The sequence below is a fragment of the Stomoxys calcitrans genome, chromosome 2, assembly GCF_963082655.1.
Source record: "Stomoxys calcitrans chromosome 2, idStoCalc2.1, whole genome shotgun sequence".
Classification (NCBI taxonomy): Eukaryota; Metazoa; Arthropoda; class Insecta; order Diptera; family Muscidae; genus Stomoxys; species Stomoxys calcitrans.
The window spans coordinates 207,560,794-207,583,512 of record NC_081553.1 but is presented as its reverse complement, the minus strand read 5'-3'; the positions used below and the strand labels follow the sequence as shown (position 1 = coordinate 207,583,512).

General features: G+C 39.1%; 2 protein-coding genes across 3 annotated transcripts in view; one reads left to right on the top strand and one right to left on the bottom strand.

Moving 5' to 3' along the window:
• The first annotated feature begins 23 nt into the window (after positions 1 to 23).
• On the top strand, positions 24 to 9,069 carry LOC106082485 (transmembrane protein 192). 2 transcript variants are annotated; one of them, XM_013245032.2, is made up of 6 exons: positions 24 to 123; positions 190 to 290; positions 2,414 to 2,546; positions 2,618 to 2,882; positions 8,700 to 8,824; positions 8,891 to 9,069. In XM_013245032.2, exons 1-6 carry the CDS (start codon positions 121 to 123, stop codon positions 8,987 to 8,989), a joined length of 726 nt encoding a protein of 241 aa, XP_013100486.1. In that variant the 5' UTR covers positions 24 to 120; the 3' UTR covers positions 8,990 to 9,069. The 2 variants fall into 2 exon arrangements, with proteins under 2 accessions (XP_013100486.1, XP_013100484.1); XM_013245030.2 differs by having other exon boundaries at positions 28 to 126.
• Positions 9,010 to 22,719, bottom strand: part of LOC106082480 (bromodomain-containing protein DDB_G0270170) — a 118,364-nt gene continuing 104,654 nt past the window's right edge. Inside the window, exons 5-7 of the mRNA XM_013245024.2 lie at positions 9,908 to 10,165; positions 9,629 to 9,820; positions 9,010 to 9,548 (exon numbers count right to left, since the gene is read on the bottom strand). Of these exons, the coding sequence (XP_013100478.2) occupies positions 9,474 to 9,548; positions 9,629 to 9,820; positions 9,908 to 10,165 (525 nt within the window). The 3' untranslated portion in view covers positions 9,010 to 9,473. The remainder of the gene's footprint in view (positions 9,549 to 9,628; positions 9,821 to 9,907; positions 10,166 to 22,719) is intronic.

The window sequence follows — 22,719 nt, the reverse complement described above, 5'->3', positions numbered from 1 at the left end:
TTGCATTATTAATTCTGCGCTATTTGTGAATCATAGAACAGAACAAAGGCAAACGTTAAATATTCCCGGCTATATTTTTTATCTGTTGTTTCGAATCGTCATAATTGATTGGAACTGGCAATGGTTGTACGGTTATTATTTCGATTTTAAGTGCATAGTATATTTAATGCGTAATATCATTGGTTTCAGGACTCGCAAAATATGGATGATATTTCGGTCACAGACATTGAGCCTATCTTGACATCTTCTGGAAATGAATTTAAGAAATTGAAAACAATTCCGGCAAGTTGGTAAGTAGTGATGGTGAAAGTAACGCTGAGACATACCTGGGAATGGTGTAGCAGTATTATTTTATGGTCTAGTGCAGTGCAGAGAGCAATCATGCTACACCTAATCTTAAATTCGATATGTTTATGTTTATGGACAAAAACATTGTGTTTAAAGTTAGAATATATAAATCTCGTACAAATTCAAAAAACCACGAAATTTGCTTATGGTACTTTCCTTTACTATCCGTGATAATCGTATTCAGGTTAGCTTCCGTCAGAGTAATACCGTTATTGCAGATGCAAATTTTCTGAGTGGAAGCAGTCCTTAGCTAGGAAGGATTCAATGGCTCAAAAACTGCACACTGGTATCAAGCTTAACAAGTTAGCTGCTACTGAAACCACGAGTGTTGCAGAGTCTTCGCTAGGCATCTATAGCCCTCAAAAGGCTCCAGATCTTCAGTTCGCAAAAAATCAAATTTTTGTCATACCCCCTAATTTCGACCCCAGGAACCCGAATATGAAGTCCATTTTTGGGGCTCGGGCCTGTGGACTCCCCTAGGAGCCAAAAACCTCCCCTTGGGGGGAAGTAGTCCAACCTAGGCAATATGGGTATCAAATGAAAGGTATTGATTATTAGATTACGAATATGCAAACAAAGGTCGAAAATTTTGACCCGGGCCTTCCCTACAGGGTCTTGAGAATTTGGAACCCTATTAAACCTACACACTATGGGTATCAAATTGAATGAGAAGATAACGTATATGCAAGAAATTAAGCTCTAGAAGGACTCTAAATTAAAAATCCTGTTCTCGCGGCGATCGGTCTTTTGGCCCGGAACGAGCATGCTCATCTGCAGGAGCTTGACGACAATCACCATCGCCACATGAAAATGTGGTTACAACAACAACAATTAAATTAAAACAAATACATATTTACCAAAAAATAAAAACATTTTCAAAAAAATCGCACTTTTTTACAAAAAACTTTGGAAGTCACATAGTTTTATTTAAAATACTTTTGCTATTTCCCACTGTGGGACATATGGAGGACGATATAAACTCAAACCCGGCCGAAGGCCGTCAAATTTTGTCCAACTTTGATAGGCAAATAGAGTTTTATTTTAAATACTTTTGTCTATTTCCCATTGTTGGACATATGGAGGAGAATATCTCAAAGCCGGCCCTAAGTGGTGTCCACGGGCCCTATCCCCAAAAACGGACTTAATTTTCGGTTTCCTGGGGTCAAAATTAGGGGGTATGCCAACTAAATTTTTTTTGGCGAACTACCCCGTAAGATACCGATCTTCATGCCGATTCCTTTTCAATTTCGTATGTCTGTTATTTAGCGATATTAACTATAGAACAACTGTTGTTTTATAACAATTGAATAAAATTAATGTCTAAGTGAGTCTGATGCAGACTGCCACTAAAAGTTATCCTCATCTAATACATCGTGACCTGAAAAGAATTCGAGTGCTTTTGCAAAAAACTCAAACAGATATTGCAAACATAAGGTCGCTCGGAATGAAATAATGTGCAGTGGAGACCACCGTAGCGCAGAGGTTATCATGTCCGCCTATGACGCTGAACACGTGGGTCGAATCCTGACGAGAACGTCAGTAAATATTCCCAGCGATGGTTATGCCCTCCTAATGCTAAAGAGGTGTTGCACTGCGGCACGCCCTTCGGACTCGGCTATAAAAAGGAGGCTTACCATTCAGCTTAAAACTAGAATCGGACAGCATTCATTGATATGCATTGATATGTAAGAAGTTTGGCTCTGCTCATGGGCAAATGTAGAATTTTTTGATAGAATAAAATATTCTGAACGGAAATCCTTTCATTACTAGGATTCTAACAGTGATTTTTTAGTTTTATAGAATTTTTGGCAATACAAAGCATTTCTATGAACGTCCATCGTGCCAGGTTTTAAAGGGATGACTTCTATCATCATTGAGGTGAACATGAATCGAACCGAATTGATATGTTTTCCTCATTTCTTTAATAGAACTTGGTATTTTTTTTTAAAGCAATGCCTTGTATCCAGTACGTACGTACATATTTCTTTCTTTAGATCCTTCAAAAACCACAAGAAAGTCATAACCTAAATTAAAAACACATATTACTTATTTTTATATTTTGCAGCATCCACCTTTTAATTGCAATAATTTTCCTACTTGTGGCCATAGTCTTAGTGTTTATATGGCCGGAAGAGAAAAATGCCCAGGCTTGTTTTATTTTGACAACCTGTCGAGGGGTCTTATGGATAATAACCCTTGTAAGTTATAACTTCAAAACAATTATATGAACTGAATATGAATTTATTAATAATTTTTCTTTTTCTCTCAGCTCTTTAATTCCTTTTTACAAAGACATCACAATAATTTAAGAATGAATGGGTTTCACGATTTTCATCGTACCATGGTGAAGCACAATGGGAAAGCTTTTTGTGTGGTATCTGGTTTCAATACGATTTTGTTGGTTAACCTTTCGATTATTTTTCATAATTATGGTAATCTTGTATGGAATTCATGGTTTACCCCAGTTACATCCATAGTGGCTGTTTTGCTTTTGGAACTTTTTATTTTGATAACAACGCATGGACTCTACATAGGTAAGTAAGCATGACAATTAAGTGAAATAATCTATTTTCAACAGTTAATGCCTATATCATGAATGCTACCGGTGTTAAAGGGTCTTTGCTGTTGTTCCGTCTGTTCTGGGTTCTGTTAAATATGCAGATCTAAAAATTCTACAACTTGAGGCGGGTGCTTTCAAAGTGATCTGATAAGAAGTCGAGTAGGATTGGCTGGGAAGACGAAATCGAGTGAAGTTTTAACGTGTTGTTTCTGGTTACAAGCAAGCAGGACACATATCTAGTTTGTTGTAGGAATTGTAGTACAGTAGGAATTGCGTCAGTTGTAACTACCGGAGCGTTGTTGAGCCAAAACTACTCTGGTTGAATATTAACTCATAGGATAATAGCCAAGTATATACTGCTCAGACATCTTGTATGTACATAGTTCTGTCTTCGCAAAAGGATGAGTTTAGTTAACAGTCGGTGGTCAAAAATGTTACGCCATCGACTCTCTTCATATAATACTTCCACAATCATGTAGTGAAATATGCGGCTGGCTAAAGATTTGATAGTAAAAAGGATGTATTCTAGAATTAATTTTCTCTTTCGCCTATGGAAACATTTGCAATGTTATAAAAATTCTTTAATAGAATCGAAGAAGTTTTTCCCTTCGAGGTATTAAATTTGACTTTTACTTTTCCCCTCAAATGAGAGAATAAAGTTTCAAAATTTCATAAATGTTCATCACGAGACTTCTTAAATAAAACCTAAAAAAAATGTGTACCTTACTTCGCTTTAATTGTCCATTTCAGAGAATCTATTCCTCTAGCCGACCATAGAATAGACTTTCTAGACTTGGTCTCCCCGTTCTGCTTATTCTATTATGGTCGCCTTCAAAAGACTTTTTGCTGGAGCTTTTTCATCCATTCCTACAATATGACCTAGCTAACGCAACCATTGTTTTTGGATGCGTTTAATTATGCTATCGTCGTCATACAGCTCATGGTTTATGGACGCCTATGTTCTGCATTAACGAAAACTGGTGCATATATTTTACGAAGGATTTTTCTCTCAAACACTTCAAGTACCACCTCATCTGTATTAGCAAGTACCCATGATTCGTAGCCATACAACAGCTAGGGTAGCATCAGTGTCTTGCTTGCTTAATCCAAAGTAGCATCCGTAAACAAATATTATCCTTCTTTTTATATCCACCACCGAAGGATGGGGGTGTATTCATTTTGTCATTCCGTTTGCAACATCGAAATATCCATTTCCGACCCTATAAAGTATATATATTCTTGATCAGCGTAAAAATCTAAGTCGATCTAGCCATGTCCGTCCGTCTGCCTTCAATCACGCTACTGTCTTTAAAAATAGAGATATTGAGCTGAAACTTTGCACAGATTCTTATTTTTGTCCATAAGCAAGTTAAGTTCGAAGATGGGCTATATCGGACTATATCTTGATATAGCCCCCATATAGACCAATCCGCCGATTTAGGGACTTAGGCTCATAAAAGCCATATTTATTATCCGATTGTGCTTAATTTTGGGACGGTGAGTTGTGTTATGCCAGTCGACATCCCTCTTCAATTTGGCCCAGATCGGTCCAGATTTGGATATAGCTGCCATATAGACCTATCTCTCGATTTTAGGTTTTGGCCCCATAAAAGGCGCATTTATTGTCTGATTTCGCCGAAATTTGGTATAGTTGTGTTGAGGCCTTCGACATCATACGTTCATATGCCTATTCACACCTTTTTGTTGTAAAATCTTCTCACTCAGTATATTTAAAGATCTGTGTCCCTGTTTGAAACTTCGTTTGGTATTGAACGGTTCGAAGAGGTTCTTTTCTATTTTAACTGAGGAGCTTGTATCAGCAAGCGTCATCCTGCCGTTTTGAAGGAATACCAATCTCAGACATGGCTTGAAATACCCTTGAACCTATAGGGCTGTCGAATGTGGCTTTGTAGTTTACGAAGTGATAGTAGGTGTTGATTTTTCCTTCTCGTGTCTTTTCCAGGATTTGGCGCAATGTAAATATCTGACCTATGGTGAATTTACCAGATCTTAAGCCACACTTATAGAGGCTCTTTCCAGCCAGATTGCGCAGGCGAGCTCATGATACGCCTTATCGGCGTGTCGCTTCCGGTCTTAAACAGTTTAGCCGGCGACCCATTGGCTCCTGCTGCCTTATTGTTATTCGGCCCAGTTACTGCTACTTGGTATATTCTTGGAAACCATCATCGGATACCAGCAGCTGTGAAAAGTGTTCTTTCCATAACGTCAGCACGCTACCTGTATCAGTTACCAGATCTCCTTCTTTGTCTCTGCGGAAGGATGTGGCTGCATCAAAGCCATCGGTTTGATGTTTAATTCTTTAAAATTAGAATTTTCGGACTTCATTCTGTCTCCTGAACATCTTAATTCGTTCTTGTGCTTTTCTCCCGATGCCTCTCCTTCATCTGGTGCTTTGCTAGTGACTGTATGCCGCATTCTTGGCTTCACTAGGATTTTGGTACTCCTGGTCGTACCATGAGTGCCTTGGGGGAGGCTTTTGGTACCCATGTACGGATGGAGTTTCCCTCTTTCCATGAAGTTGGGAATTGTTTGAACTTGCGCTGCTGTACAACCCGGACAGGGAGTGCTTTCTTCAAGCAATAGGGTCAGCCGCGTGAAACTGATGTAAATTTTTTTACCCCCAGTATCATAACCATTGAACAAATTTAAACTTCATTTTACACTTGAATGTATGTGAGAAGTTTGCCCCTGTGCCTTAGTGGAATATTCATTAGCAAATTTGCATTTGCATATTTGGACTATATAGACCGATCTCCATATATACCATCGTTTATTTTTCATCCGATTAGGGCGAAATTAGGTACAATTATTAAAGGACCCCCGGGTACCCGGACAGAGTATTGGTTAGATGGGACCTTATTTGGATATAGTTGCCATATGGTGCGATATGTTTTTGGCTTAAAAGGTTGGGGGTATACTAATTTCGTCATTCCGCTTGTAACACCTCGAAATATTCATCTAAGAGCCCATAAAAGTAAAGGGTGATTTTTTTGAGGTTAGGATTTTCATGCATTAGTATTTGACAGATCACGTGGGATTTCAGACATGGTGTCAAAGAGAAAGATGCTCAGTATGCTTTGACATTTCATCATGAATAGACTTACTAACGAGCAACGCTTGCAAATCATTGAATTTTATTACCAAAATCAGTGTTCGGTTCGAAATGTGTTCAAATTTTGACAAATTTTGTTCAGCGATGAGGCTCATTTCTGGTTGAATGGCTACGTAAATATGTAAGCAAAATTGCCGCATTTGGAGTGAAGAGCAACCAGAAGCCGTTCAAGAACTGCCCATGCATCCCGAAAAATGCACTGTTTGGTGTGGTTTGTACGCTGGTGGAATCATTGGACCGTATTTTTTCAAAGATGCTGTTGGACGCAACGTTACGGTGAATGAACACATTTCGAACCGAACACTGATTTTGGTAATAAAATTCAATGATTTGCAAGCGTTGCTCGTTAGTAAGTCTATTCATGATGAAATGTCAAAGCATACTGAGCATCTTTCTCTTTGACACCATGTCTGAAATCCCACGTGATCTGTCAAATACTAATGCATGAAAATCCTAACCTCAAAAAAATCACCCTTTATATATATTCTTGATCGTCATGACATTTTAAGTTGATGTAGCTATGTCCGCCGTCTGTCTGTCAAAAGCAGGCATACTTTCGAAAGAGTAAAGCTAGGCGCTTGAAATTTTGCCCAGAGACTTCTTATTGGTGGAGGTCGGTTGTTATTGCAAATAGGCCAAATCGGTCCATGTTTTGATATAGCTGCCAGATAATCCGATCTTGGGTCTTGACTTCTTGAGCTTCTAGAAAGCGTAATTCTTATAGATTTGGCTGAAATTTTACACATATTGTTATGACTTCCAACAACTGTCCCAAGTATGGCCTATAACTGTCCATAGCCTGATATAGCTGCCATACAAACCGATCTCCCGATTAGATTTCTTGAGCTTCTAGAGGGAGCAATTCTTATCCGATTTGGCTGAACTTTGGTAAATATCGTTTTGGTACGGCTTCCGACAATTGTGTTAAGTATGGTCTGAATCAATCCAAATCCCGATATAGCTGCCATATAAACGGATCTTCCGCTTCGACTTCTTGAACCTCTAAAGAGCGTAATTTTTATACAATTTGGTTGAAATTTTGCAAGTGTCTTTTTGGTGTGACTTCCAAAAACTATGCTAAGTATGATCTAAATCTGTCTATAACCTGATGCCATGATCGTACAATCGTCTGCATATGATACGATTTCTATGCCGTCTGGAGGGGGCGGAACGGAGAATAGTTAAAGGGTAAACAATGCCGGGGATATCACCCCACCTTGGGAAACTCCTTGTTTCATTCTACGGTACTTCAACTTCTTATCCCTAAATTCCAAAAATAACTGGCGACCACACAGATAGTACGCTACCTAGCATTTCAGGTTTGGCTGGAGGGTTGGAGATGTCATCAAATAGTTTGGTATTGCTGACTGTCGAATTCCTTCGATAGGTCCAGTGCCACGAGGACCGTCCTATCACATGGCCCTGGCTGATTGAAGCCACGGCATATGTGTGCGGTGATGGCATGTAAAGCAGTTGTTGTGCTTTGCAGTCTTCGAAATCCATGTTGATGCTCGGCGAATAGAAATTTTACGAGGCTCGGAAGGAGTAATGCCTTAAGCGTCTTTGGTACTGGTGAGAGAAGGAAGATCGGTCTGTAGACTCCCCCAAACTCGGCTCCTTTCCAGGCTTTAGTAGCGGGATCATTCTGCCCATTTTCCAGAAATCGGAAACTTTAAAAGTGTTTTTAAGGACAGGTTGAGGACAGTAGTAAGGTACTGAACTCCAGGTAAATCCAGAACATCAATGTTGAAATTCCGTCGGGTCCCAACGCCATGGATATGGCTCACCTCCTTGCCCTGTCATACTCGGGATGCACAATAAATTGACGGTTGAACAATCTGGCGCATCTCTTCGGATCAGTCCGGTTACTTCGCCCATAGTGAATGAGGTCCTGTCATCCCGTCCATAACCTGATATAGCTGCCATATAAACCGATCTTGAATCTTGACATCTTGAGCCACTAGAGGGCGCAATTCTTATCCGATTTGGCTAAAATTTCGCATGAGGTGTTTTGTAACAACTGTGCTAAGTATGGTTTAAATCGGTCCAACACCTGATATAGCTGCCATATAAACCGAACTTGAATCTTGACATCTTGAGCCACTAGAGGGCGCAATTCTTATCCGATTTGGCTAAAATTTCGCATGAGGTGTTTTGTTATGACTTCTAACAACTGTGCTAAGTATGGTTTAAATCGGCCCAACACCTGATATAGCTGCCATACCAATCTTGAATCTTGACTTGAGCCTCTAGAGGGCGTAATTATTATAAGATTTGGCTGAAACCGCTTCTCCCATGACCTCCAATATACGTGTCAAATATGGTCTGATCTGAGATATATAGCCTGGTACAGCTCCTAATTTTACTTCTTGAGCCCCTACAAGGCGCAATTCATTTTCGATTTAGCTGAAATTTTACACAGAGACTTCTACTGTGGTCTCCAACATTCAATTCAATTAGCATAGCAATTCTTTTCTTTTATCCTTTGTTTGTCTAAAAAGAGATACCGGGAAAGAACTTGACAAATGCAATCCATGGTGGAGGGTATATAAGATTCGGCCCGGCCGAACTTAGCTCGCTTTTACTTGTTTTATAATGTACTTATGTGTGTGTGTGGGCATACAGTATGTTTTTATGGAATTATTTCAATACTTTCAGTTCAAGTTTATAATTTTAACAAGAGCGCCAGCAGTCCTGATGCTTTACTGGGATCCAATATGCCTGCAGGCTCTTTGGGTTTAATGCAACCGGATGGCAATGTGGCAGAGCTTTTAGAAAAACAGGTAATTATTAAAACATGCCTATAATTCCTATTACATATAAATAAATGTGTATTTTTTCTGTTCTAGGCTGATTTAATAGCTTACCTTAAGGATCACAATCAGAAATTGAATCAAAAACTGCATTCAATGCAATTGACTACACGAGCTTCTAGCTATAACCGTTGATAAAAATAAAATCCATGACACAATGGCCAAAAGGGTTTATTCTTTATTAAATTTTATCAATTAAAAAAAAAGTTAATTTACTTTCTGTTTGTTTTTTTTTCTGTTTTACAATTCCACACGTCAGTGTATGTATGTGTGTGTGTGTGATAGTTTACATAAAAAAGTAGAATTTGGTACATATCGTTTTATGTACCAACAAAGTACATACATATATGTATATTAAAAAAGTATGTATATATATATATATATTTCATTTTTAAGGAAAAATTATTATATAACGCATAATTTTAAGTCTTAATATTCATAAACCGAAACAACAAGAAAAAAATGTGAATAAAAAAATACATTTGAATAATTATAGTAATGCATGAACTATGTTCTGTTTCGTTTCCTTTGTTCATTACTGCGGCTGCTGCTAGTGCTTGACCAAATACATCCATGGATTTGTAAAACATAAATTATTGCATGGAGATCCAAACTGCAATCAAAGTGCATCAGTCAAACAAAACGTGGGTATATTTATGACTTTCATGCTTGTGTCCTTGGCTGAAGTAATTATCTGTAAAGACACATACAACACAGAAAAACATGCATTGGAGCGTCCAACGGTTGATTAAACATAATCCATTCATTATTTACCTTATCACCGACAATTTCCAATGTCAATATCATTTTGCCTGATCCAGTCAAGCGTGTTACTTGGCGGCCGGTCTCTTTATCGATAATGTATATGAATCCATCATAGCAGCCCACAAACATGAATTTATTTCTAAACATTAACATGCTGACAGCCCCATTACCACAGGTTATTGAGCCCACGGGATTTCCAGTCTGCATTATACAAAAGTTTTATGTAATTATTATTAAGAAGCATGTCAAGCAATGAGTACAATTTTCGTCAATATTTCGCCAACTTACCACAAAATCATATTTACGTATCTCCTTTTTTTGAGTGCCGCAATACAGGATACCCTCATTCAACAATATACTATATATATTTATGCAATCGGGCACATCAAATGTCCTCAATAATAATCCAGAAATGGCATCTCGCACATGTATCAGATTACCTTTGGAGCTGACAATCAATACTTTGCGAGGGCCTTCCTTAGCTGCTTTAATTGTTATAATGGATGATTCTGTCGAGCATAATAATGATGCTGAACGTATGTTTGCCTGCAAAAATAAAGAGAAGTTTTCAAGGTTAGAAGTGAAAAATAGCAAAAACCCTATATTATCTCAGCACTCAAATTGGTCTGCAACAAAATATTAACTGGGGCCGAATTTTTTTCCTTTGGCATTCCCGCATTCGTTAACGAGTGCATAATCGAGTATCAGCTGTTCGAAATCCACTCGTGAACACTTGTTTTGTAAAGATCAGCTGTTTTGGGAAAAGGAGCCGTTACATGAAAATACCCGCCAAGACAAGAGCAATTATCGGTTTCTTAAGTGTTTTGATGGAATCATCCTCATCGGAGAGCTACGATGAAACCAACACCGTTCCTTTGAATTTGTTTAGGAGGGAAGAGGCTGCCATGGGATTGAGTGGGTCTAGCTGGGCAGTTAAAAAAGTTACGCACAGTGGGATTAGAAAATTAGTGCAAATTAGTCTGCCAATTGTGAACGGATACAGATATCTTCAATGATTACAAAGTGTCCGTAGCCGCCACATGACCAAATAGAAAGCTCCCGTAGCCTTTTGTATGCGGTGATGGCTTGTAAAGCAATTGTACTCCTATGGTCGCCGACTAACACAAATCTAAGAAGTTTGCTCGAAAGCCGGTCAGATTGAGATATAGTTTCCATATGCTATAAAGTGCTCATTTGTTAACAGATTCTCTCGAAATTTGGCAAGAAGGATTTTCTCTTGACTCTCGACATTACTGGTCAATTTCATAGAAATCAGCTCAGATTTAAATATAGCATATGTAATGCATGCTGATGCTCAGTGAATGGAATTTGCCCAAAGAGAGGAGCGGGGGAAGTTGTTCCTTATGCGTCTTGGCTACTGATGAGTGAAGGGAGATCGGTCTGTATGACTCCCCCTTGCTCGTGTCTTTTTCAGGCTTCAGTAGCGGGTTCAGACTGCCCATCTTCCAAACATCGGGTACTATAATAGTGTTCAGATAGGCTGAGGATAGTTGTAAGGTAATCGACTCCAGGCAAACCCAGATTCTTCAGCATCAGTGTTGAGATTCTGTGTGGAATCAGCGCTTTGCGCGACTTGGTACTACCGATGACATTCGTAGCTTCGTGCACGGTTGTTGTTGTTGTAGCAGTGTGTTGTATACAGAAAAACTCCATCGCGCCAATGAAAGACTCCATCGGGCCAATGCGGTACGTACAACCGGTTGCCATGGGATTGCCCAGTAATTTGTGATAGCTGTCCAGTGGCACGGAGATCACGGATATACGAATGGCTCCTCTTCTAGCATTTTCACTCTCGGGCCAATTGACGTTTATCTAAGGAAAATACCCCAAAGGTATCGCCAGCATTTTTGATTTAAAAAATTGTTTTCCAAGCAAGCAAATAAAAAACCAACTACAATAAAACAAAAATCAACTGTTTTTTTGCAAATTTTCACTGGAAGTCGTTTGCGTACTTTTGCTTGCAAATTTTAAAGATACAGCAAAATAGCTCTTACTCTCCTGCAAATTTTTACTGCAAAAGTACGCGAACAGTCCTATTGTTTTGGCATTACCGTATTCGTTAGCGAGTGCATAATCGAGTATCAGCTGTTCCAAATCTACTTGTGAGCTCAGGAACAATCGAATAGAAATGTTACTTCAAATAAATAGTTAAAATGTGAGTATTTCAGTGTAATTATAATAGGAAAAAAACTAAATTAGCACTTTTCGTACTTAGGACAAATTTACACAAAATAAATGGGCGACAAAAAGTTGAATTTGGCAAAAAGATGTTGCCAAAGGGAGGCCTTTGAAGCGTAGAGGTTAGCATGTCCGCCTATAACGCTGAACGCCTGGGTTCGAATCCAGGCGAGACCATTAGAAAAAATTTTCAGCGGTGGTTTTTCCCTCCTAATGCTAGCAACACTTGTGACGTACTATGCCATCAGAAACTTCTCTCCAAAGAGGTGTCGCACTGCGGCACGCCGTTCGGACTCGGCTGTAAAAAGGAGGCCCCTTATCATTGAGCTTAAATCTTGAATAGGACTGCACTCATTGATATGTGAGAAGTTTGCCCCTGTTTCTTAGTGGAATGTTCATGGGCAGAATTTGTATTTTGTATTTGTATGTTGCCAAGGGAAGACATCTTAACCCTCCGGGGGGTGAGAAAGTCCCTGGGGCTTCTTTTTTATTTTCAAACTGAAATTACTCCTTGATGATCTATGGGACCATGGAGGCATGGCGCTGGGCCAGTAACCCGCTTCGAAAAACTATGAGAAACAAAGGAATAGTAAAAACGGACCCCCCCCAAAGTTGACGACTCACGCAAACGAAAAATAGACCATGATTTGCGGACCTGCACCTGTAATATCCGCACTCTTTATAGAGAAGGTGCAGTATACGCGCTGGCGGATATATTGTAATAGTACAAGGCAGGTATTACCGCCTTACAGAAAGTGCGATGGACTGGAAATGGCGTCACTACAACACCAAACGGTGACGTACTATACTATAGCTGGTTTCTAGTATTCCCTAGAATTTCTTTATTGTTGTTTGTTGTTAATTTCTTACTTGTAACAATGTCTGTTGTGTTTCTTTTGTTTGGTTGCGCGCCTAACTTTAATGTTGAATAGATGTAAGTGTATGTGTTTTCCTGTCAAGTATTATATTATGTATGCGTGTTTGACTTTGTCAATGCTAGTAAGCTTTAGCAGAGATCATGAGAGGACCCATCGCGATGTTACCAGATTGCGTATTCTCGAAACATCGATGTGGCCAGCAAGAGGTATATAACGCAGTGGCGTAACGCAACACGAGTGAGTCTTATCTGAAAGCTCGTATTGAAATCGTATCAGCAAACAGCAGTTGTAAAGCAAATAAGTAGAACAATAAATCATTGTGAAGTAAATTAATTGTAAACGAACTCTGTTTTAATTGAAAGTAAAACGTCTGCAGTAAAAACGTTACAATATTAAAATCGTTCTGGGAGATTTTAATGCGAAGATTCGGAAGGAATACATCTTTGGTCCAACAGTCGGAAATTTTAGCCTCCAGGGGATAACGTCCAGTAATGGGTTGAGGCTGATTGATCACGTTGTGATAGATGGAAGGCATTCATCCAGATGTACGATCGATCCGTGGAGCGAATATAGATTCGGATCATTACCTTATTGCAGAAAAGGTTCACACCCGTTTGAACATGGCGAGGAAAGTACGATCTGATACTGCACGGAAGATGTATATTGAATAGCTGCAAACACAACAGATGGCAGCGGCATACTCCACTCGACTGACCCAACTGAAAGCACTTCTTGTTCCGATGATATAATGACGCAGTGGCAAACTATTGTCCACTCCATGGAAAATGCCGCGAAATCCGTACTTGGGTACGGGAAGCCTCCTCCAAGAAACCCATGGTGCGACCAAGATTGTCGAGATGCTACTTAAGCCAAGAATGCGGCATATAGAGCAACCCTGCAATCAGTAGCAACGCGCCAGATGAAGGAGAGGTATAGGAAGAAAAGGAGAGAGGAGAAACGTCTATTCCGCAGAAAGAAAAGGGAAATGGAAAGACCTGAGTGTGAGCGAATTGAGATGTACAGGAGTCAGAATGAAGTCCGGAAATTCTACCAAAGAATTAAATATCAAAACGATGGCTTTGGTGCAGAAAGAAATCTGGTAACTGACACAGATAACATGCTGAGGATATGGAAAGAACATTTTACCCAACTGCTAGTGTCCGACGTTGGCGGCGAAGAGGATACCGCAGAACCAATCCCTGAAGATGGTATAGAATGTTTACCTCCTAGTCACAATGAGGTCCAAGTAGCAGTGACGCATCTGCTTATCTGCGCAATCTGGCTTGAAGAACGCATACCCGATGATTGGAACCTCAACATACTATGTCCCGTACACAAGAAAGGAGACAAGACGGAATGTGCCAACTGCAGAGAAATAAGTCTCCTCCTCATCGCATATAAGATACTCTCAAGCGTACTGTATAAAAGATTAAAACCCAAAGTCAATGAGATAATTGGGCCCTATCAATGCGGCTTTAGACCTGGTAAACCTACCCTGGACCAGATATTCACACTACGACGAATGCTGGAAAACCACCTCAATTATTTTTCGGATGTTCTTGCCAGGATACGAACCTAGGCTTACGGCGTCATATGCGGACATGCTAAACTCTGCTCCACGGAGACCATCAAGTTGGTATTGTAAATTAGGCAAATCGGACCGTGTGAAAGTATAAACTGCTCTTCGATTTGGTCCATACTCGGCACAGATATAAAGGAGTCTAACTCAACTCACAATTTTAAATTTTAACAAAATTGGGCAGTACATGTCACCGGGAGGCCACCGTAGCGCAGAGGTTAGCATTTCCGCCTATGACGCTGAACGCCTGGGTTCGAAGCCAGGCGATACCATCAGAAAAAATTGTCAGCGGTGGTTTTCCCCTCCTAATGCTGGCAACATCTGTGAGGTACTATGCCATGTAAAATTTCTCCCCAAAGAGGTGTCGCATTGCGGCACGCCGTTCGGACTCGGCTATAAAAAAGGAGGCCCCTTATGATTGAGCTAAAACTTCAGTCGGACTGCACTCATTGATATGTGAGAAGTTTGCCCCTGTTCCTTAGTGAAATATTAATGAGCAAAATTTATATTTGGGCAGTACACGCGCCTTTTAGGCGTCCAAGATCTCGAATTAGGACATCGATCTATATAGTATTTTATGTAAATGTAGACCGATTTGAACCATATTCGGCACAGATTTCGAGAAACCTAACATTGCTCACTGTTCCAGGGAATCGGACTACAAATAAGAGCGTTATGAGCTTAAAACCTTAAATCGACAGATCGGTTTATACGTGGCCTATATGAAGAAATGGTCCATCTTCAAATATAACCTGCTCTTTATAGACTAATTGTTTTCCTTTTTTTAACGATTGGAGCCAAAGATTAGCAACTTAATTTAAAAATGATCAATTTACCAACTTTTTAGGGAAACATTTCCTTTGGTGAAAAATATTTTCCTTAATATTAAGGATTGTTTATTTTAAATAGTAATAGTTTAATAGTTTTATCTAAGATGAGGGTCGAAATATCGTTGAATGTTAGCAAATTGACCTTGGGACAAGACAACAGTGTACCGTAGATAAGGACGCAAAATAGCCCTGCATATATGAGCGTCTTTAAATGTTGTTTTTTCAGATTAAATTGCTAAGTATAAGAAAAGAATTTTTCAAAAAATAATAATTGGTCAGACATCTGTAAAGTAAACTTAGTATCAATCAGCGATTAAAATTTGTAACGGATTGTTATGTCCGTTAGTAAATAGAAAAAAAGCGAGCTTAGTTCGGCCGGGCGAATCTTATATACCCTCCACCATGGATCGTATTTGTCGAGTTTTTTCCCGGCATCTCTTCTTAAGAAAAAAAAAAGGATATAAGAAAAGATTTGCTATGCTATTAGAGCGATATCAAGATATGGTCCGGTTTAGACCACAATTAAATTATATGTTGGAGACCTGTGTAAAATGTCGGCCAATTCGAATAAGAATTGCGCCCTTTGGGGGCTCAAGAAGTAAAATAGAGAGATCAATTTATAAACACGTGTGTTGATGGTCATGAGAGGATCCGTCGTACAAAATTTCAGGCAAATCGGATAATAATTGCGACCTCTAGAGGCTCAAGAAGTCAATATGCCAGATCGTTTTATATGGCAGCTAAATCAGGTTTTGAACCGATTTGAATCTTATTGGTCACAGTTGTTGAAAGTTATAATAAAATATGTCATGCAAAATTTCAGCCAAATCGGATACGTATTGCGCCCTCTAGAATCTCAAGAAGTCAAGTCCCCAAATCGGTTTATATGACAGCTATATCAGGTTATGAACCGATTTGAACCATACCTGACACAGTTGTTGGAAATCATAACAAAATACTTCGTGCAAAATTTCATTCATTTCGGATAAGAATTGCGCCCTCTAGTGGCTCAAGAAGTCAAGATTCAAGATCGGTTTATATTGCAGCTATATAAGGATATTAACCGATTTGAACCATACTCAGCCTAGTTGTTGATAGTCATAGCGAAACACGTCATGCTAAATTTCATTCCAATCGGATAAGAATTGCGCCCTCTAGAGGCTCAAGAAGTCAAGACCCAAGATCGGTTTTTATGGCAGCTATATCAAAACATGGACCGATATGGCCCATTTACAATACCAACCGACCTACACTAATAAGAAGTATTTGTGCAAAATTTGAAGGGACTAGATTTACTCCTTCGGAAGTAAGCGTGCTTTCGACAGACAGACGGGCGGACATGGCTAGATCGACATAAAATGTCGCGATGATCAAGAATATATTGGGTTGCCCAAAAAGTAATTGCGGATTTTTTAAAAGAAAGTAAATGCATTTTTAATAAAACTTAGAATGAACTTTAATCAAATATACTTTTTTTACACTTTTTTTCTAAAGCAAGCTAAAAGTAACAGCTGATAACTGACAGAAGAAAAAAAAATGCAATTACAGAGTCACAAGCTGTGAAAAAATTTGTCAACGCCGACTATATGAAAAATCCGCAATTACTTTTTGGGCAACCCAATATATACTTTATGGGATCTCAGACGAATATTTCGATTAGTTACAAACAGAATGACGAAATTATTATACCCCTATCCTATGGTGGAGGGTATAAAAATTAAATATAAGGATTGCATCTTTATTTTGAAAGTTTTGGCGCTAAGATCCTAAGAATATAGAAAAATCTTACATTTTGGACCAACTTTTTTTCAGCGTCCTTCGGTGTTGGGTATAAAAAAGCCTAGCAGTGAATACATTTTGAATTAGTCTTTCAGCTCTTGTTAGGGGTGACGTATGATTTATATATAAGCACTTAGAACTAAGAATATTACTCATTCGCATATATGTACGACCTGTCTTCTATTATATAAAATTGATGAAATTGTTGTGCTTTGTTTGTTTGTCTGTTCCGTATAGACCCAATCTCGGATACCCACCAACATGGCTTCCACTTAAAATGTACCCTTGTTAGCTGAGTTCGTATTTGAATCATTTTGGTCTCAAGAAGTCATATTGGGTGATCGGTACTTAGGGGCGTCTATATCACCATATTGACCGATTCGGATAAAACTTGGCACTGATGTTAGAAGTCATAAGATAGGGATTTGGGCCAAATTTCAGCCAAATCATATGAAAATGTAGGCTTCTAAAGGCTGAAGAAGTCAAATCCGGGGATCGGTTTATATGGGGGATATATCTGTTTATAGACCGAATCGAATCATACTCGGCATGGATGTTGGAAGTCGTAACGCATATCTACGTTCCAAATTTCAGCCAAATCGGATGAAAATTGAGGCTTCTGAGGGCTCAAGAAGTCAAATCCGGGGATCAGTTTATGTGGAGGCTATATCTGTTTACAGACTGATTCGGATCATATTTGGCATGGGTGTTGTTGTTCCAATTTTAAGCGAAATAAGATGGAATTTAAGACTTTTAGGGGTTCAAGAATTCAAATCGGGGGATGGGTTTATATGGGGGCTATATCCAAATCTGAACTGATATGGTCCATTTGCAATCCCCAACGACCTACATCAATAAGAAGTATCGGTGCAAAATTTGAAGCGACTAGCTTTACGCGTTCGACCGCTATCGTGATTTCGACAGACGGACCTAACCTAACCTAACCATATCAAAACATGGACCGATTTGGCCCATTTGCAATACCAACCGTCCTCCACTAATACGAAGTATCTGGGCAAAATTTCAAGCGCCTAGCTTTTCTCTTTCGAAAGTATGCGTGCTTTTGACAGACAGACGGACGGACATGGCTAGATCAACTTAAAATGTCATGACGATCAAGACGGACCTAACCTAACCTAACCATATCAAAACATGGACCGATTTGGCCTATTTGCAATACCAACCAACCTCCACTAATAAGAAGTATCTGGGCAAAATTTCAAGCGCCTAGCTTTCTCTTTCGAAAGTATGCCTGCTTTTGACAGACAGACGGACGGACATGGCTAGATCAACTTAAAATGTCATGACGATCAAGAATATATATACTTTTATGGGGTCTTGATGATTATGTCGAGACGTTACAAACGGAATGACTAGATTAGTATACCCCCATCCTATGGTGGTGGGTATAAAAATGGCTGAACCGATTCTCATGAAATTTTCACAGATAGTAGAGTTTGGGCACCCGGTGAAAATAAGGTACTTAAATTTTTGATATCCGAAGGGGAGGGGGAGGCGGAGTCGTCGAGGAAAGCGTTGTACAAAGTTTTGGGAAGATTATATATACATATATATATATATGGCCCGATTTTCACTCCTAGAGCCACTACAAGCGCATTTATTGACTAATCGAATCAGAAAGTGATTCTGATCCTCTCTTTTTTCTGGAAGTTACAAATAAATGCCCTAAGTTATAATACCCTGTACCACAGCAATAGTGTAGGGCAAAAATTATAGTGTGGATCTGATATGGGCCCATATTTCTGAAGAACTTGATCGTCACTTTCAAATGCTCACACATAAATTCATTTTCAAAAAGACATTGTTGGTTGTAGCGAAGGTTACTGGCCCAGCTAGTCTTCTATAAAGGAGAACATTTTTCTCGAAGATTGGTAAGTGCATATCTTCTATTTTAAAACTCTACAATACTTCTGTGGTACAGGGTATTATAACTTAAAGTATTTGCTTGTAGCACCCATTTATATATTGGGTTGCCCAAAAAGTAATTGCGGATTTTTCCTATAGTCGGCGTCGACAAATTTTTTCACAGCTTGTGACTCTGTAATTGCATTCTTTCTTCTGTCAGTTATCAGCTGTTACTTTTAGCTTGCTTTAGAAAAAAAGTGTAAAAAAAGTATATTTGGTTAAAGTTCATACTAAGTTTTATTAAAAATGCATTTACTTTCTTTTAAAAAATCCGCAATTACTTTTTGGGCAACCCAATATATACCGAATGACTCAGAATCGCTTTCTGATTCGAATTAGCCGTGTGCGTCTGTCTGTCCGTGTAAATTTGTGCACAAAGAACATGTTGCAATTTTCATCCGTGATAAGAAACCAGGCGTTTGGCGTCATAGGCAGACTTGCTTACCTCTGCGCCACGGTGGCATCCATAGATTTAAGATAGTTCCCACAAAAACCAGATCTGGAAGCACGTCAACTATCTTCGGAGTCATCCCTTGTTTTGAATCAGTATTTAAAATTATACAAAACAAGTAAAAAGCATGCTAAGTTCGGCCGGGCGGAATCTTGGGAACCCATCACCATGGAGCTATATCTGGTTATTAAACGATTTGGACCGTACTTGGCACAGTGTTGAGAGTCATAACTGAACACTATATGCAAAATTTAGGCCAAATCGGATAAAAATCGCGTCTTGTAAGGGCTCAAGAAGTCAAATCGAGAGATCGGTTCATATGGGAGCTACATCATGTTCTCGACTGATTTATACCGTATTTAGCATAGTTGTTAAAAGTTATAACAGAACACTATGTGCAAAATTCCAGTCAAATAGGATAAAAATGAGGCTTCCAGGGGCTCAGGAAGTCAAATCGGGAGATCGTTTTATATGGGAGCTATATGAGGTTCTTGCAAATCGGGAGATCGGTTTATATGGGAGCTATATCAGGTTCTTTACCGATTTGGCACAGTTGTTGGAAGTCATAACAGAACACTATGTGCAAAATTCCACCCAAATCGAACAGCAATTGCGGCTTCCAGGGGCTCAAGAATTCTAATCGGGAGATCGGTTTATATGAGAACTATATCAGGTTCTTGACCGATTTGCACCGTATTTAGCACAGTTGTTAAAAGTCATAACAGAACACTATGTGCAAAATTTCAGCCAAATCGGATGAAAAGTGAGGCTTCCGGGGGCTCAAGAAGTCAAATCGGGAGATCGGTTTATATGGGAACTCCACCATGTGCTTGACCGATTTATACCGTATTTGGCACAGTTGTTGGAAGTCATAAAAGAACACTATGTCCAAAATTTTAGCCAAATCGAACAGAAATTTGAAATCGGTTTATATTATAAAGTGCATTGTTAAATCTCTATGTCTGCAAGTAATAAGAATTGCATAGATTTCCCTAGCAGTAGTGTGTTTTGATGTACATAAATAAACAAATAGGGTCTGTATATAAATAAATAAGCAAACATTTCAAACGACCAATAGGAATGGCGATGATTATTACGAGAAAACGCCCACATTACAACAATATGGTTATCAAGCAAACATGCAACCTATAGCCAACCAAAGATAAACCAAAGACAAAGAATGGATTCTAAAAGATATAAAAGAAAAAATGTTTGCACGTAAATAGACTATAAGCTAACAACAACATGTACATATAAGCAAACAAAAATAAAAAAAAAAACAATAAATGTACATATTATGGCAAATAAGAAAAGGGGTAGGGACAATTACTATTACCAATATGGTTTTGCCTCTTAATGCGTTTTGTCTCACTGCTCCCTTTGCAAAGTATATTATATATGACACAACTACAAGTGCATCAGTGCAGGGCATGCGCAATTGCAATGACATCCAAAATAGTGCAATATTTCTATACAAACATATCAACGAAAAGGGGGAAAGAGAGAGAGAGAATAAGTTATTGTGAGGGGATACGGAGAACGCAGCTGTCTAATGAGTACTTTGCTTAGGTTCAACACTCTCAATTGCAGTGAGTGAGAGCAATGACAACAGAAACAAAGCGACATCTCTTGCCTGCAGTAGGGAATTTTTGTGTCTTGCTAAACATGATAGACAGGGTTAAACAAAACAAGCACAACAAGATATAAGCATCCCGTATTAGAGCCTCCTTCTTTTTTGCCAAACTTTAACTATACATTGGAACCCATTTTTAATTTTTGGATTTATTCTAAATACTAAAATTGTTGTTGCTGCCTGATGTAGAAGTTATGGCTTACTGCACATAACCAATGAGCATTTTCAACTGCACTCAAGAAAGAGATAGCATATATAAATGCATTTGTTACAAGTTATTGTTGGTAATGTTTAACATTACCAACTAAATGTCCTAGCTTAGAATTAACTGTATTGCTTTTGATAAATAATGAAGATTGAATTTTGGATTTTAAACCTATAATACCTTGCAGTCAAATCGATTTTTTTCTAATCAACACGCAGCGGATGTCCCCCAAAATATGCAGTGCAGTATTTTGGGGAGGATAGTTAAGAATCGAAGGTGTGAAAAAGGGAATAATGTTTATTGACATTTGTTTTGAATTTCTGGATGTCGTAAGTAGGGGGAAAGACATCAGCCGATTTCACATACGAACCGTCCTTGCGAAAAAGAATTTTCTCGCTAGTGCATGGTCCGAGCAGCTGGCCAATCGATTTCAAACCGGTATGCGGTTCTGGAAAATCTTGTATTTCTGAGAAACAACCTCACGCACCGTGTTACAATCGATAGATCGGCGGCACACAACCCACAATGTTTCGACAATGTTCAGGGGAAACAATAGAGTTGGATACCCTACCATCTCCAATCAACACCAACGTCCGCCACTGGACACGGGCAAGCAGCTCCAGGGATGATTTTGGAACTCCGGACAACATATGCGAGTTATATTCCATCTTTGGTCTGATGTACGCAGCGTATATATTAAGAAGATCAGAGGGAGTGAAATATTTCTTACACCTAAGCCCAAGCACTTGAATGCTTCTTTTGACACTTCGAGTACATGTTTGGATCAATGGATATTACATTGAATCCTCATGCCCAAAACATCAAGAGCCTCTGAATGTTTGATATCTACACCGGCGTTAGATTTTGACGATTGTAAAGTATTAGTGAATCGTTTGTGGAACAACAAACAGCACTGTGTTTTGCGTGCATTAAAATCTACTTTGTTCATTCGAGCCCACTCAGAAATTGCCAGCAAATCCTGACAGAGTGTTACGTCCATAATCCGCCTCCTGTCTTCAATCTCTCGAAGACTAGGCCTGTGGTCGCATAACAGAGGTTGCTGTCATGCGCGAAGGAGTATATCGGATTCGCGGTCAGACCCAGTATCGACCCAAATCGTCAATGAAAATAAGAACAAGTAAAAGCGTGCTAATTTCGGCCGGGCTAAATCTTGGAAACCCACCACAATGGATTCTGCTAAAAAATATTTTTATTCTACATATCAAACTTCTGTCAAACCAGCAAAAATAAAAGCTTCTAGGAACCGAACAAGGATGATCGAGAGACCGGTTAACCTAGAAGACTGATTTTGGCCGTATTTGGCACAGTTGTTGGAAGTCGTAACAGAACTTCGCTGGCAAACTTTCAGCCTAATCGGACAAAAATTGCGGCTTGTAAGGACTTTAAGAAGTCAAATCGGAAGATCGGTTTATATGGGAGCTATATCGGGTTTAAGACGGATTTGGACCGTACTTGTCACAGTGTTGGAAGTCATAACAAAACACTACATGCAAAATTTCAATCAAATCGGACAAAAATTGCGGCTTGTTAGGGCTCAAGAAGTCAAATCGGGAGATCGGTTTATATGGAAGCTATATCAGGTTATAGACCGATTCAGAC

Bases quoted from the DNA above. Each gene is read 5' to 3' on its own strand.
- LOC106082485 (XM_013245030.2), top strand. The intron at 2,547-2,617 runs GTAAGTTATAAC...TTTTTCTCTCAG, and splicing joins TCTTATGGATAATAACCCTT to CTCTTTAATTCCTTTTTACA. The intron at 2,883-8,699 runs GTAAGTAAGCAT...CAATACTTTCAG, and splicing joins AACGCATGGACTCTACATAG to TTCAAGTTTATAATTTTAAC.